Here is a 12,931-nt window from a genome sequence, read left to right as displayed (position 1 = left end):
CTATTTAGTTTAACTCAAACTGTCATGAAGACCTCAGCTCGTCCGTCTCCCAGAGTGCCACTTCATTGAGAGTATGTTTTCCTCAGAATGTGACCTTAGCACATGTTTATATTTAGACCAGGCGTCAGTCATGGGACCATGGATAGGCACATAGCAACCAGACAAAGATGGTTGAAGGCCAGAACAGATCCGATGGCCCAGCTATCACTATCTGCTGAGCTGTCAGCACCCTGCTAGGAGCACCTTTGAATGAAGCTCAAAACCTCAAATCAATTATCTGTGTGTTACTGCTGTAAATGAGAGGGCAGCTGTCTTAAAACCAAGATTGCAATCAGGATTCTTTCTCTGTGTGTTCAGATCAAATTCAGTCTCTATTTCCACTAATATCTGTGACAACCTCAAGCCAGTGTTACATGTTTGTGCCCAAGAGTTGCAAACCAGTGTGGCAAAAAAAATCCCCACAATTTTCTGTTTCCTAAAAACAAGTCGTACTTTTCAAATACCCGTTCTAATATTTTCTAATAACAGAGTAGTGCTTTTAAACCTAATTTCGTCTTCGATTTCAGAATTCCCCCATTTATGTCTAATTTTGTGCTTCTCAGTGGACATCCTCTTAATTCTAACTCACTCTGTTCATTTCCAGTAAATCTGGCTACATCTTCAGTGCATCGCTCTGAGCCGATCGAGGTATTTTTAGCCCGGCTTTGTCTTGTGTTCCTCTGTGTGGTTCAGTGTGTGTGTGTGTGTGTGTGCGTGCGTGTGTGTGTGTGTGTGTGTGGCACAGAGACAGGCAGGGGAGAGTGGAGGCGTTTACAAAAATCTGCCTGCTGCCTGCCTCAGAGAACTAGGTGGAACAGCTCATCGGCACCGAAAAGTCAAAACCATTGATAAACAAAACAGCTCACACATTAGAAACCATGATGATTACATTAAAAATACACCTTGATCAGAGCCGAGAGAGTGCGCGTCTGTGTGTGTGTGGGTGGAGGGGGCGGGAGATTGGGTTTCACAATAAAATTGTCTTTTTAACAAGAAGAAGAGGAGTCTTTCGGGTTTGAGGAAGGTTTGCGCTTCAAGCCATCACCTTATCGAAAGCTGTTTTTAGGGCTCCAACTTAATACTTACTTTTTAAATTTACTTAATTATTAGTTTGCTTATTAAATTGCCTCTTAATAGTGGGAAACACGTTGTTGTGTGTGAAACAGTCTAAAACCTCAAACTATCTCATTTATGGCGAAATAACTGAGAAAATCATCACATTTGAGAAGCCGAAACCACAAGACCTTTGTGTCTTTAGCCACAGGTCTTTGTAGCCACATGCAAGTCTGTCTCTCTGTGGTTGGCTGTGTTGTTGTGCTGGCACACCACTTCAGTTTAATATTGCAACAATTATTCCATGAGTTTCTCTAAAATCCTATACAGACGTGTACAATCACCAGAGGTTGAAACCTACTCATTTTGGTGAATTTGTGACTTGTCCTCTACAGCTACCATGAAGTTTATGGTAGTGGAAATATCTGAGAAATCAAAAAATATTCAGCGTCTCTTAAGGATGAATTCCAATAACTTTGGTGCAAAGTTTTCCTCTCCAGAGGGTCAAAGATGTTGCTTCATTCATTCAAGCCAACATCAGATAAGGGGTCTCGTACACGTATTCATATTTCCCCGACAGTCCATCCCCTGACTTTACCTTGAGGTTGACATTTGACAGATATCTGATTACACACCCATGAAATTGCGTGAAATACTCAAGCTCGCTCAAGGATTAATGTAGGCCTTTCGTTACATAAACAACAGTAGAAAGATGGCAGGAAATGAGGGGGGAGAGAGCAAGAAGGAAATTGATATGCAACAAAGCTTCCCGTGAAAGGAGTGGTTTCAAAGGGCTGTAACATTTCAGATGTCTCACAGGGATTAACCATTCTGAGGTCTTACTGATCCAACACACAGTAAGTTCTGTAATCAAGTAAAAGAGGATTTTTTGTCATATCACATATAAAATCTGGAATATTTCCATATGTAGTTTAATGTTGATGCTTTATGGTAATTTTTAAGTGTGTCACCTTCCTCAAATAAAGTCCATTAAAAGGCAAAGGATGAAAAAGGAAAGAACGCTTCCTATAAAACAGAAAATGAAAACCCTATATGAATTCTGAGTGTATATTTTGTCTGGCTTAAAGGGGGGAGTCTTTTTAAAGAAAAGCCTCTTGAAATCTATAACTGCTTATGAAGACAAACTGTACAAAATAGTGCTGAAACCTTCTGAGCTGAATCTTTTAGGGACTGAAGTTAGACATCTGTATCTGTCCACTGTGATTCTTCTGGCATCAAAAATGTCTATGATTATGCTATAACTCATAATTCCCACTCATTCTTTTAATATCATAGGGGTGTTCAGCAGTAGTCCAGAAGGAATTGGGCCCAAAGAAGCTCAAACCCAAAAATGTCAATGTAGTGGAGTAAACATTTTTCTTCTGGAAATTTAAATTCAGCATGTTTCAGACGTTGAGACAATATTTGATACAGTTCCATTTTTTATAGGTTTCAGTTGTAGGAAAACACCCTTCTGTAAGTATTAGGACTATTACAGCACTATAAGGCACTTTACAGCATCCACCATCTTGATTGGATTGTAGCAGCAGCTTCAAATCACCTCACACAGCTGCTTCTAATGTGGAGGTTTCTGTTGCGGTTCGGCTACGTTTTTAAACTGTTATCATCAGAGGAGTTCTTTCTTGTTGTAAAACCTTAACCAATCAGCATGTATATACAACACAATACCAGCATTTTACGGACAAAACTGACTTCAGAAGTCAGAAAAAACAGAAACAAGTGTTTTATTTTATATACTTCCGCTTATCGATTCAGGGTCGCGAGGAGGGCTGGAGCCTATACCAGCTAGGACAAGAGGCAGGGTACACCCAAGACAGGCCACATAGGGCCAGTTTGTACAACTGATCAATTCTGTATTTTTGAGAACCAAAAATAGATTATAGCCATACACCTCTATTTGCGTCTTTGTATTTAGGAATATCTCATGAGTACCCCCTGCTGCAACCTGGTTTAACTGCAGCTAATTGCTGTACATTGGCGTTAACAGGATGTGGAAAAGCTCTTGTAGACATGTTGAGTTTCTTGGTTGTAAAAGCAGTCAAATGAACACGGCAGAAAGACATCGTTCAGTTAACCTGCACCATGGGCGGGACTAACGACAATATCGAGCGGATCTAAGCCAAAGTCCCTGACATCTCTTTTGGGTGGAGCGTCATAGTTTCTCTTTTCTGTGCTTCTTGTTCGTGTCTTTTCTTTTCTTTACAATTTGCAAAGCTTCAATCCTGACATTGAATTGAAAACATGTGAGACACTCAGTCACACACTTGGTCTTCATGGGACCATAACCCAGACATCTTGGAAACATTCACTTAATGACCTCCTTTTCATGAACAGTATATCTCACAATGACTGCGTGCGCTGTCAATATCACTGAAAACCATAGTTTGTATTTACTTCACTCCACTCGTTAGCTCTAAAAAAAAAAAAAAAAAAAAAAGCAGATTCCAGAGCTGAAAAGTAAAGCCAATGTATTCCGCATTCTTTATAATGGCCAGCAGGGGGCAACTCCTCTGGTTTCAAAGAGAAGTCTGGATAAAAACAGCCCTGGGCTCTCTTGCATATGTCCTCAGTTCTCAGTCACATAAATATCTTGTTTGTCACGTCCATTCTCAAAACAACAACGTGGTGATGACTAAAATCAAATTTCACAATAAAGCGTCTCCAAACAACTGGGGAAGTCCATCTTTTATATACAGTGTATGGCTTCACCCCACTTCTAAACACACAGCAAAGCCAGTATCAAAGCAGACATGCTCAGCTGATTTCTATTCAGATTAATAACATGAGAGGTCATATTAACAGAAGCCTGTTAAAAATCTGCTCTGCCATTATTTAAGACCTGCAGCCTGAGCTCAGACTGGTGGGTCACCTACTTCACTCCAGTGAGCCTGACATGTCAGAGTGACGACGGAAAAGTACAGTTTTCAGATCAGCTTGTGATTTTGGATTCGCCCTCGTACTTTCGCCTGAAAATATTTCACTGGATAAACGGCGACGTTGAAAGTGCCACACTGATCCAAGACTTCCTTTAAAAACAAACACGCAGGGCTGGAACGTGTGGACTTTGGTCCACTTCGGAGAGAGACTGTACAATTTTTAACCAGTTAAATCAAACCTGCAGACTGACTGAGGACGTGCTGAGTGTGCGCACCGATCATACATGGCGCTGTTTTTACTCGGGAGACGTGGCTTTCAGAGAGCCATGACAGCGATCCGGCCGTACGGGTAACAGTTCTTACTGTCTTCATACTGTGTGCACTGTGAAATGACACGCACGACTCTTCAAAGACAAACTGCACAGAGCTGCAGAGACCACGCAGGAAATGCGTTGGGTTTTCTTGCAGTCGTAGTTTTTGCCTCGAGGTTTGTTTGATTCCAGTCCACTAGATGGTGTAGTATGCCCACTCACTACAACATAGTGTTTATGAAACAACTGTGATATTACGACACTATCGATGTTATATATACCTATAAAAACTGAAGTAACAGCCAGTTATATTTAATGCGAGTTTAATGTCTGTATTCGTGTTCATCATGGCCATACTGTGTCCTTTATCTGTCACAAATATTACATAAATATAATATTCTAACACGTTTTAATGTCGTTTATTATACTTTGCAAATATTTTAAATGCAGAAAAGGGGGTTAAATTGTTATATTATATTATATTATATTATATTATATTGTCGATCTGGTGAATAGTTGTTAGGGATGCTTTTGTTTAATAGCAAATAATAACAATAATGTCCTTTTTCATCCTTTAATTTGAAAGACAGGCACGGAAGGATAAAGCTAAACACCTTGCTTGTAGACGGATAATATTTAAAATAATCTCATCGTCATTTAATGCATAAAGTATTTGCCTCGAGGCTTTTGCAGGAGTAAATCTTGATACTATAGATGTGTTAGACTGCAAAACATTACCTTTAAAAAGATTACTGCGGGTTTTTTTGTTTTTGTTTGTTTGTTTTTTTTAAAGGATGGAGAAATATCACAGTCGCGTATATAAATATATGACTGCCATCACGTGATGGTAAATAACCACCAGCAACTATGAGCTCTTGCAAACACTGTTATCTCTGAACATCATGTAATTTGCCAGTAGGTTATTTTTATTCAGTAAATGAATAATTGCTGCTTCTGAACTGCTTATAATCCAAACTCATATGAGTTCATGTACACCTTTTGTTTTATTCAAGTACCGTTGTTGGCGCACTTTACTCGGAGCCTTTGATTTTCACAGCTTTGAAATGTGTTCAGCAGTAATGTAGGTAGAACCTTTACATTTATAGGTCATCCCAGCAAAATAGCTTTAATAGTACACAGAGACCAAGAATAAGACAGTGCCATACATCAGCATTCTAAATCTACAGGACCAGATGCTGTCAATGAGGGTTAAGCTGAACAATGGTTCCACTTTTCAAACCTGCTTTTAAGGGCCCACAAAACTCAAGATTTTTCTATTCCCATAAAAGGTGGACAATGTGATTGCTATAATTGTCCTAACAAAGGACGGCTTTGTTATCTTTGGTTGTAACATTCAAAGTAACTATCCCACCTTATTCTGCTATCCATGGCTCATTTTGACTACCACCGTCTCCTCGTGTGTTTCCCTGCAGCTCTTCAGTGGCCTCAGGCAAGAAGCCTGTTAATGGAGTGGATCTGTACTACGAGCAGACAGGCAGAGGAAAACATGCTGTGCTGTTGCTTCCTGGCGCTCTGGGTAAATACAAGCACACGCCTCCTTTTAATGTAGAAAAAATGTTTGGCTAAATGGGAAGACATCAAAATCTTTTTCTATACTCAAAATATCTCTGTTGTAAGAATAGCATATTGTTCAGTACAGTTTGAGTCCTTTAAGCATCTAAAAAAAAAAACAAAACCCTGCTATATTTTCTACCACAGGAAGCACAAAGACAGATTTTGGTCCTCAGCTTAAGTCTCTGAACAAAGAACGCTTCACTGTAGTTGGCTGGGATCCCCGTGGGTATGGACAATCCCGTCCCGCAGACAGAGACTTCCCCCCTGACTTTTTTGAGAGGGATGCGAAGGATGCAGTTGATCTTATGAAGGTTTGCTGATAAGCTCAGGGTGAAAATGATTACCAATCTGAACTTTACAGGATCCAGAGAAGCCCCTTCTCTGGGGGGCATGTGAAAGAAAGGAACATATGGGGACTGATAGACTTCATGCTCAGTTCAGCGTGTAGTAAAATGATAAAGGTCTAGAATTCATTCAAAATGGAAAATAAGTTAAATTCTGCAATCCAAAACCTGCTAGATTTTACTACAGTCTAATATCTGGATAAATATTAGAAAGCAATACTAATCCTAATATTTTTTTTTAACCACAGATCGAGTTTTACCATTTATGGAAACTCCCATAACAAAACAGATAATGTATTGAAGGAAATTACCTTAAAAAAATTACCTGGACCTTTTCTTTTTGTTCTTTCTTTCTTTTCTTTTTTTGTGCAGTTTTATAAGAGAAAGTGATTAAAGCACAATTAATAAATTATTATATACAGTTAGTGTATATGCCTCCCCTATTATCTGCTTTGTGTTCTGATCAAAATTCAGGCAACCCTGACTTAAATGATGTCTAATCCACGGTCTGATTCTAATACTAAGACATGTTATTTTCATACACCAATATTAAAATTCCTGGTTTATGAAGCTATATCCTTCTTTTACCCTTCAGTAATGAACATGACAAAAAGCCCCTGTCTGGGGTTTTATAGTTTCCGGTATGAGGCTACAAACAAATCCCCCTCCTTTCAGTACTTCTGCAATATTTTGTATGCCAATCAAATTGCTTTTTGACCATCATCGTAACTCTTATGCAAATATACATTTCGAAATCACTGGCAGCCTGTGAGCTACACGTAGAGTATGTGAAATTAGAAGGCTGCAGAATCCAACACAGCTGTTGTATGTTGGTAAGCTTTAATAATATTTTAATATTCTCTTTGATTTTTCTCTTTGATCTTGTTATTGTATACTATATGTTCCAATAGTGGATACTCATATTACACACAGCCAAAGTTGCGAAAAAGATTGTAAATACTAGATGCATACAAGTAATCTTCACAGGCACATTATTCTGGCCCCGCCCACCTGTTATTCAAATTTGAGTGATGATTCAAAACAGAAAATTTAAAGGCCACCCCCACCCCCCACCACCAACCATTTGCATGCTTCACTGTTCAAAATGTCTTAGAACTGTGAATCATGCAGGAAGGATTCTCCCAAATAGGTTTCTGACAATATCTGTACATTCAGAAGCATGAAGACTAATTTTCTTCTGCATTATTTACTGTATTCCATGGTTTATATATCACAATTCATACACAGATAAATGTACAACTGTCTAGTCTTGCAGTTAAAAAAGAAAGTTTTTGCATTTTTTACAACAGCAAGTTGTGTTACTGCTTTGACACAAGCTACTTTTTTTTAATCATTTCTTTGGCAGACACTGGGATTCGGCAAGTTCTCCCTGCTTGGGTGGAGTGACGGGGGAATCACGGCTCTGGTTGCAGCCGCAAGGAACCCCGATCTGATCAACAAGATGGTCGTGTGGGGAGCCAATGCTTTTGTTTCCCAGCAGGACCTCAAGCTTTACAATGGTGTGTCACGTTTTATTGCCTTGGACAAGTGGCAAGTTATTCGAGCTACAAACTGGCTTTCACTTGAATATGTGCGCGTTGTGTGTTTGTGTGTGAACGGTTATGTTGTGGGAACACTCAGAGGTGCGCGATGTCTCCAAATGGAGTGCGAGGATGAGGCAACCCATGGAGGAGGTGTATGGGGCACAAGTCTTTGCTAAACTGTGGGAGGCCTGGGTGGATGGAATCGCACAGTTTGCCCACAGACCAGAAGGTGATGGCTCTGTGCTGTTGTAGGCACACTAGACAATCTGAAAAGATACTTGTTAATTTTGTCTCTTACTAATGCATAACAGCAGATAATCTGAATGTTTCCTTTTTGCTCTCTGGTTAGGAAGCATCTGCATGGAACTTCTGCCCCTGATCAGCTGTCCAACCCTCATCATCCATGGAGAGAAAGACCCCATGGTGCCAATTCTCCACCCTGAGTACCTCCTCAAACACATCAAAGGTTCACGGTGAGAATGTACAATAATATTACCACAAATTGATGAATTTCACTTTTAGGTACAAGCTAAATCAAGATTTTCATCCCCAAATCTAGATTGCATTTAATGCCAGAGGGGAAACACAACCTCCACCTGAGGTATTCTGATGAATTCAACACACTGGTGGAAGACTTTCTAGAAGAGTGAAACCACGGCTTCATTATTCGATTGTGGAGAAAAAGAGTTGGTGTTACTTACTTTAAAAATAAAATGTAGAATGTGAATTGTAATGTTATTTTGATTACTTTTTATGATGTAATCTTCATTTGGAATGTTAGATTTAATAAAAATATAGAAATATGCGAAACAGCTTTTTACACTAATTAAAGTTACAATTTAATGTAAATAAATTCCATTTGTAACAAAATCTGGGTTCCATCCAGCTACAGACCTGTGACAACTGTCTTTAACAGGATGCTCTGAAGCAAAGTTTACTAAAAATGTATCAAGGGCTCAGCAGGCCAAAGGTTTTATTTGAAGAGGAGAAACATTACTACCATCTCTAAATATTGTACATTTATTTGACAAGGAAAGCTCAAAGCGTCACCTTCAAGGGCTGAAGCATAACTTCAGTGGTAAAATTCCAGAGGCACCAGTGTTAAAATGCTTAAGCTCACAGCAAAATAAAGATTTCTACAGTCAAGAAAACGTTTTGGCCACTATAGCTCTATCTGACAAATAATAGGAGCTGCTGTGAGGTATTGGCTAGCAAGAGGTTTGTGCTGTGAAGTGTTGGTGAGTGGGATTTTAATTGTTTTATTTATCTTTGACTTGTCATTCATTAGCAGGCAGCGTTGCAACCATACAGTTTATGGCTGCAGACTGCTAGCCTTAGCTTAAAAGCATAGCATACTTCCGTCTCTACCAAATATGTTCACGTTTGGCTTCTAAAACCCAACATGGCTTTTTGGACAAATGGAGGACGTCATTGGCATCTTTTATACAGTCTATGACAAAGCCCAATTAGTCTATTGCACAAGAATAAAATATTTACCAATAAAACTCTTATAAAGTCTCTGCTATTTCATAGAGGGTGCCAGTGTAAGAAAGTGTCATTAAAAGCTAATATATGTGTCTTAATTCACACTGAATGTGTAATATAGGGATCTAGTGCGGCACCAAGATCAGTTATGCTGGATTCTCACTCTAGAGCATCGATGATCGATTGCTTTGGCCTGCCTTTTTTGTTAAACCAGGAAGTATTCCATGCTGTTTATAGTTAAGCTAACGCGTACTTTAGATGTTCATCCAATAAAGAGTGAAACAAAATCAGCAAAATGCAGAACGGTGCAGAATTTGAGGGAATTTCCGTTCACAATTTCTCTGAAAAGATTCTGGAGCAGGTGGTACACTTTCACGTCATGAAGCTCAGCGGCGGGTTTTTCCTTTGGGTCGGTTCGGCTCCGGTTCTGTCCAACTTAGCAGTGTCTATGAGCAGCAAATATGTAAGTACCGCACAGCACACCTTCATTCACCAAGTACTGGTAAGCTGTTTTCCAGAAATAAAGAATATTGGGTATATTCGTCGGGTGAAGAATAAGAAAGAATTTAAAAGCGCAGGTCTTCAGTTTTTTTAGGAGGATTTTCAAAGTTTTTCATAAAGACGTTAAAAATTAATAAAATATGAATATTGTAAAACAGCATAATTTTAAAAAAATCTTATTTTGCTGTATATATATATATATATATATATATATATATATATATATATATATATATATATATATGTGTGTGTGTGTGTGTGTGTGTGTGTGTGTGTGTGTGTGTGTGTGTCAGAGTGAGAAAGCAAGTCTTCTGAAGATTAGAAGTGTTTCTCTATTTCCCTGAGTTGTAAAATAATTGCCTAGGCCTATAAACGGGTATTAAGTCACTTACATGTTAATTTGGAAAGGGAAGCTAACAGCTTATATGCTTTTGTCTGCAGGATTCAATGCCATTATCTACATTAGTTATGGGGGACCCATCCAACACAGCACCAAATTCTTTGGCACAAAGATTAGGTAATGTTTAACATTAGTTTGCAATATGTGTTGTATGTAGGAGATGGCTACAGCAAAGTCATAAAATGCTTATTTAAGTTGCATGTGCTTCTTAATTGTGGATTTCTATTATATTTTAGAATTGTACCATTGATGTAATTTTGAACCCAGAGTCACTGGCACGCCTTTTTCTTGCATGTGTTTTTGGTGTCTACTTGACCTTCCTTCCTGAGGGTCAACAGGGAGAATTGAAACTTGAGTAGAGTGAAGTAGTGTATCTGTGTATGAAGTATTCAGAGTGTGTGTTAGTACAATAACTAGTGTAACCGTGAAACGATAGGTTTGAAATCAAAAGTGATATTGCATTTAGTTACAGAAGCAAGGCAAGTCTCAAATCTCCACAAATTCTATCATCAAACTTAATTACAGCTGGCTTGGAGAAGTGTTTCACACCTCTGATATGCTGTGGAGTGTAAAATAATACACTACATTTAACTTGGTTCAAAACACAGCAGCAAAGAATAGCCATTTATCTTTGTTTTGTGAAAACACTTAGCCAATCTCAGTGTCCACTGTAAAATGACGTCCACACTGGAAGACACTACAAAATATCACTGAAACTCAGCAGCTTGCAACAGGTGAAACATTGACAATGTGAAGTGAGTAGGAGGCAACTAACCTATTTCAGTTTTGAGGTGACTGGTTAATGTAACTACCAGTGTGAACAAAGGACTGCTGGTTGACTGTTGACTCAGTGTCAACTGAGTGTTGACTCATTAACAGTGTACCTACACAACGAGAACCTGGTATGCTAACTAATGTTGTAGTATCTATTCCTGGAAATGTGCAGGGTGATGCAGAGGGCAATTGTGAGGCTGAACGTGGACGTCCTTTTACCTGCCAGCTCATGACTGGGTAGATTTGTCTGTGGAGACTCTATTATACAATACGACAACTTTGTACACATGCCTAATGCAAAGTCTACAGAGATGACTACTCATCTATGGTGTCTTTACCACATAATGTTGCCTTGACAACTAAACAGGAAACATGGGATTTTTTTTCTCACCCACAGCCAATGAAATTAAGGAATTGACTGGCTGAGGCATGCTTGTATATCTACAGTGTGTTTTATCTACCAAGTACTTTTGGCATCTCCATCAACCATATTGTTTAATGTCATAGTACTACTTATTAACAGGGGGATCACCACAGCAGATGGCTGCACATTTGGATTTTTTTTTAAAGACTAGATTCCCTTCGCAATGCAACCCCTGACATATTTGTGCTTCCTCCTGGGATTAAACCAGGGATCTTTTGCTCATTAATTCAATGTGTAAACTACTACACTATGAGCTAAACGACACCAAATGCCAAGTTCCCTGCGTTACTTTTCAGTGAACGATATCCTTTATTCTCGGGAGCCACTTCAATCTCTTAAGGTTAGAAATGTTTAACTCAGGACCCGCTCACTTCACATAGCCAGCCCTTATTTTACCGTCGTCAGTTAAGTCACTGAATGTCACTAGCTTTCTTTTGCCACAGGTGTGGATGACCCTTTAGGCAAAGTCTGCAGGAATGCAGAACTATACAATATGTGCATAAAGAGCTCAAATTGTCTGCCAGGGAGTCCTTGTGACAGTGGGATAGTCCTTATAGGCGTGTTATAGTTTCATATCTAACTGACCAGAAGTCGGGATTCCCGAAAACAATTTTGTGACTATTCAGACTCAGTACACATTTTGTTCAGGCAAATTGTAACCAGACCTCAGTGAACAATAACAGGAATTAAATCGACTTTGATGTGTCTGCAACTGATGATTAAGTCCTTGTGGACTTTGCAGCTATGTGCTAAGTTTATAAGTCTCTATAGACATTAGAGTTGGGCCACTGCTGACCTTAATTTATTTTTACCATTTCGTGTTTTGTGTGAACACAAAGTTAACTAATGTTGTCTCTCTCCATATTTCAGCAAAGAAGACCAAAAAACAAGTATTTGTCAGTTACAGTCTTCCAATGACAGATTCCAGCCTCAGTCTCTTGGTGGAAAACAGGATCAAAAAGGAGCTGGAGCTGCACCCTGAGCATTTTTGAGCACATGTGACCCTTTGTAGGAGGAGGGCAGCAGTGTAGTACTGGAGTCATACTCAAATGCAATAATCAGGACAAACGGCCACATCAAGTGTTTTTTTATTGACAATAAATTAAGTAGTTTATTATCAAAACATGTACTATAGGCCTGTGGCTTTGTCTGTTTGTTTGTTTTTTTACAAATCCATATTAAAAAAATAACACTTAGAAAACAGCATTAGTGGTTGAGTTTTTTTTTTCTTCGGTTTTCTTAGAGTATTTTTTTTACTGTTGAAAACATACAAACTACCAAACCATACTGAATGTCTAAAATATGTGCTGTGTACTAAATATGACTATAAAAATGGAGGATGCTCGGGTTCTGGTATATCTGCACAAAAATGCTTCATGGGATGGTTTGTCTATTCAGTGTGCTTCACAGTCTATAAAAGTAAGGTTATGTTCCATATTTTATAAATGAATGGCACATGTATACATACCTTAGATTTTTATGCAGTCCTAAGGGATACCTATATAATAAAGTGTATAATGTACACCAATCACAACTAAACCAGGTCTATGCAGACTATGCTGCTCTATTCTAATCTTCACACAT

The 12,931-nt window shown here is 38.8% G+C and overlaps 2 protein-coding genes across 2 annotated transcripts; both read left to right on the top strand.

Annotated features, from left to right (window-relative positions):
- Positions 1 to 4,056: 4,056 nt before the first annotated feature.
- bphl (biphenyl hydrolase like) lies at positions 4,057 to 9,011 on the top strand. Its single transcript, XM_063501334.1, has 7 exons — positions 4,057 to 4,338; positions 5,734 to 5,837; positions 6,020 to 6,186; positions 7,586 to 7,739; positions 7,861 to 7,992; positions 8,113 to 8,236; positions 8,323 to 9,011. The coding sequence occupies exons 1-7, from the start codon at positions 4,274 to 4,276 to the stop codon at positions 8,411 to 8,413; spliced, it is 837 nt and encodes a 278-aa protein (XP_063357404.1). The 5' UTR covers positions 4,057 to 4,273; the 3' UTR covers positions 8,414 to 9,011.
- A 432-nt stretch (positions 9,012 to 9,443) lies between these two features.
- Positions 9,444 to 12,551, top strand: psmg4 (proteasome (prosome, macropain) assembly chaperone 4). The gene is made up of 3 exons (XM_063500707.1): positions 9,444 to 9,711; positions 10,191 to 10,266; positions 12,218 to 12,551. The coding sequence occupies exons 1-3, from the start codon at positions 9,544 to 9,546 to the stop codon at positions 12,337 to 12,339; spliced, it is 366 nt and encodes a 121-aa protein (XP_063356777.1). The 5' UTR covers positions 9,444 to 9,543; the 3' UTR covers positions 12,340 to 12,551.
- The last annotated feature ends 380 nt before the right edge of the window (positions 12,552 to 12,931 follow it).

The sequence above is a fragment of the Pelmatolapia mariae genome, linkage group LG17, assembly GCF_036321145.2.
Source record: "Pelmatolapia mariae isolate MD_Pm_ZW linkage group LG17, Pm_UMD_F_2, whole genome shotgun sequence".
Classification (NCBI taxonomy): domain Eukaryota; kingdom Metazoa; phylum Chordata; class Actinopteri; order Cichliformes; family Cichlidae; genus Pelmatolapia; species Pelmatolapia mariae.
This window is presented reverse-complemented; position numbering and strand designations above follow the sequence as displayed.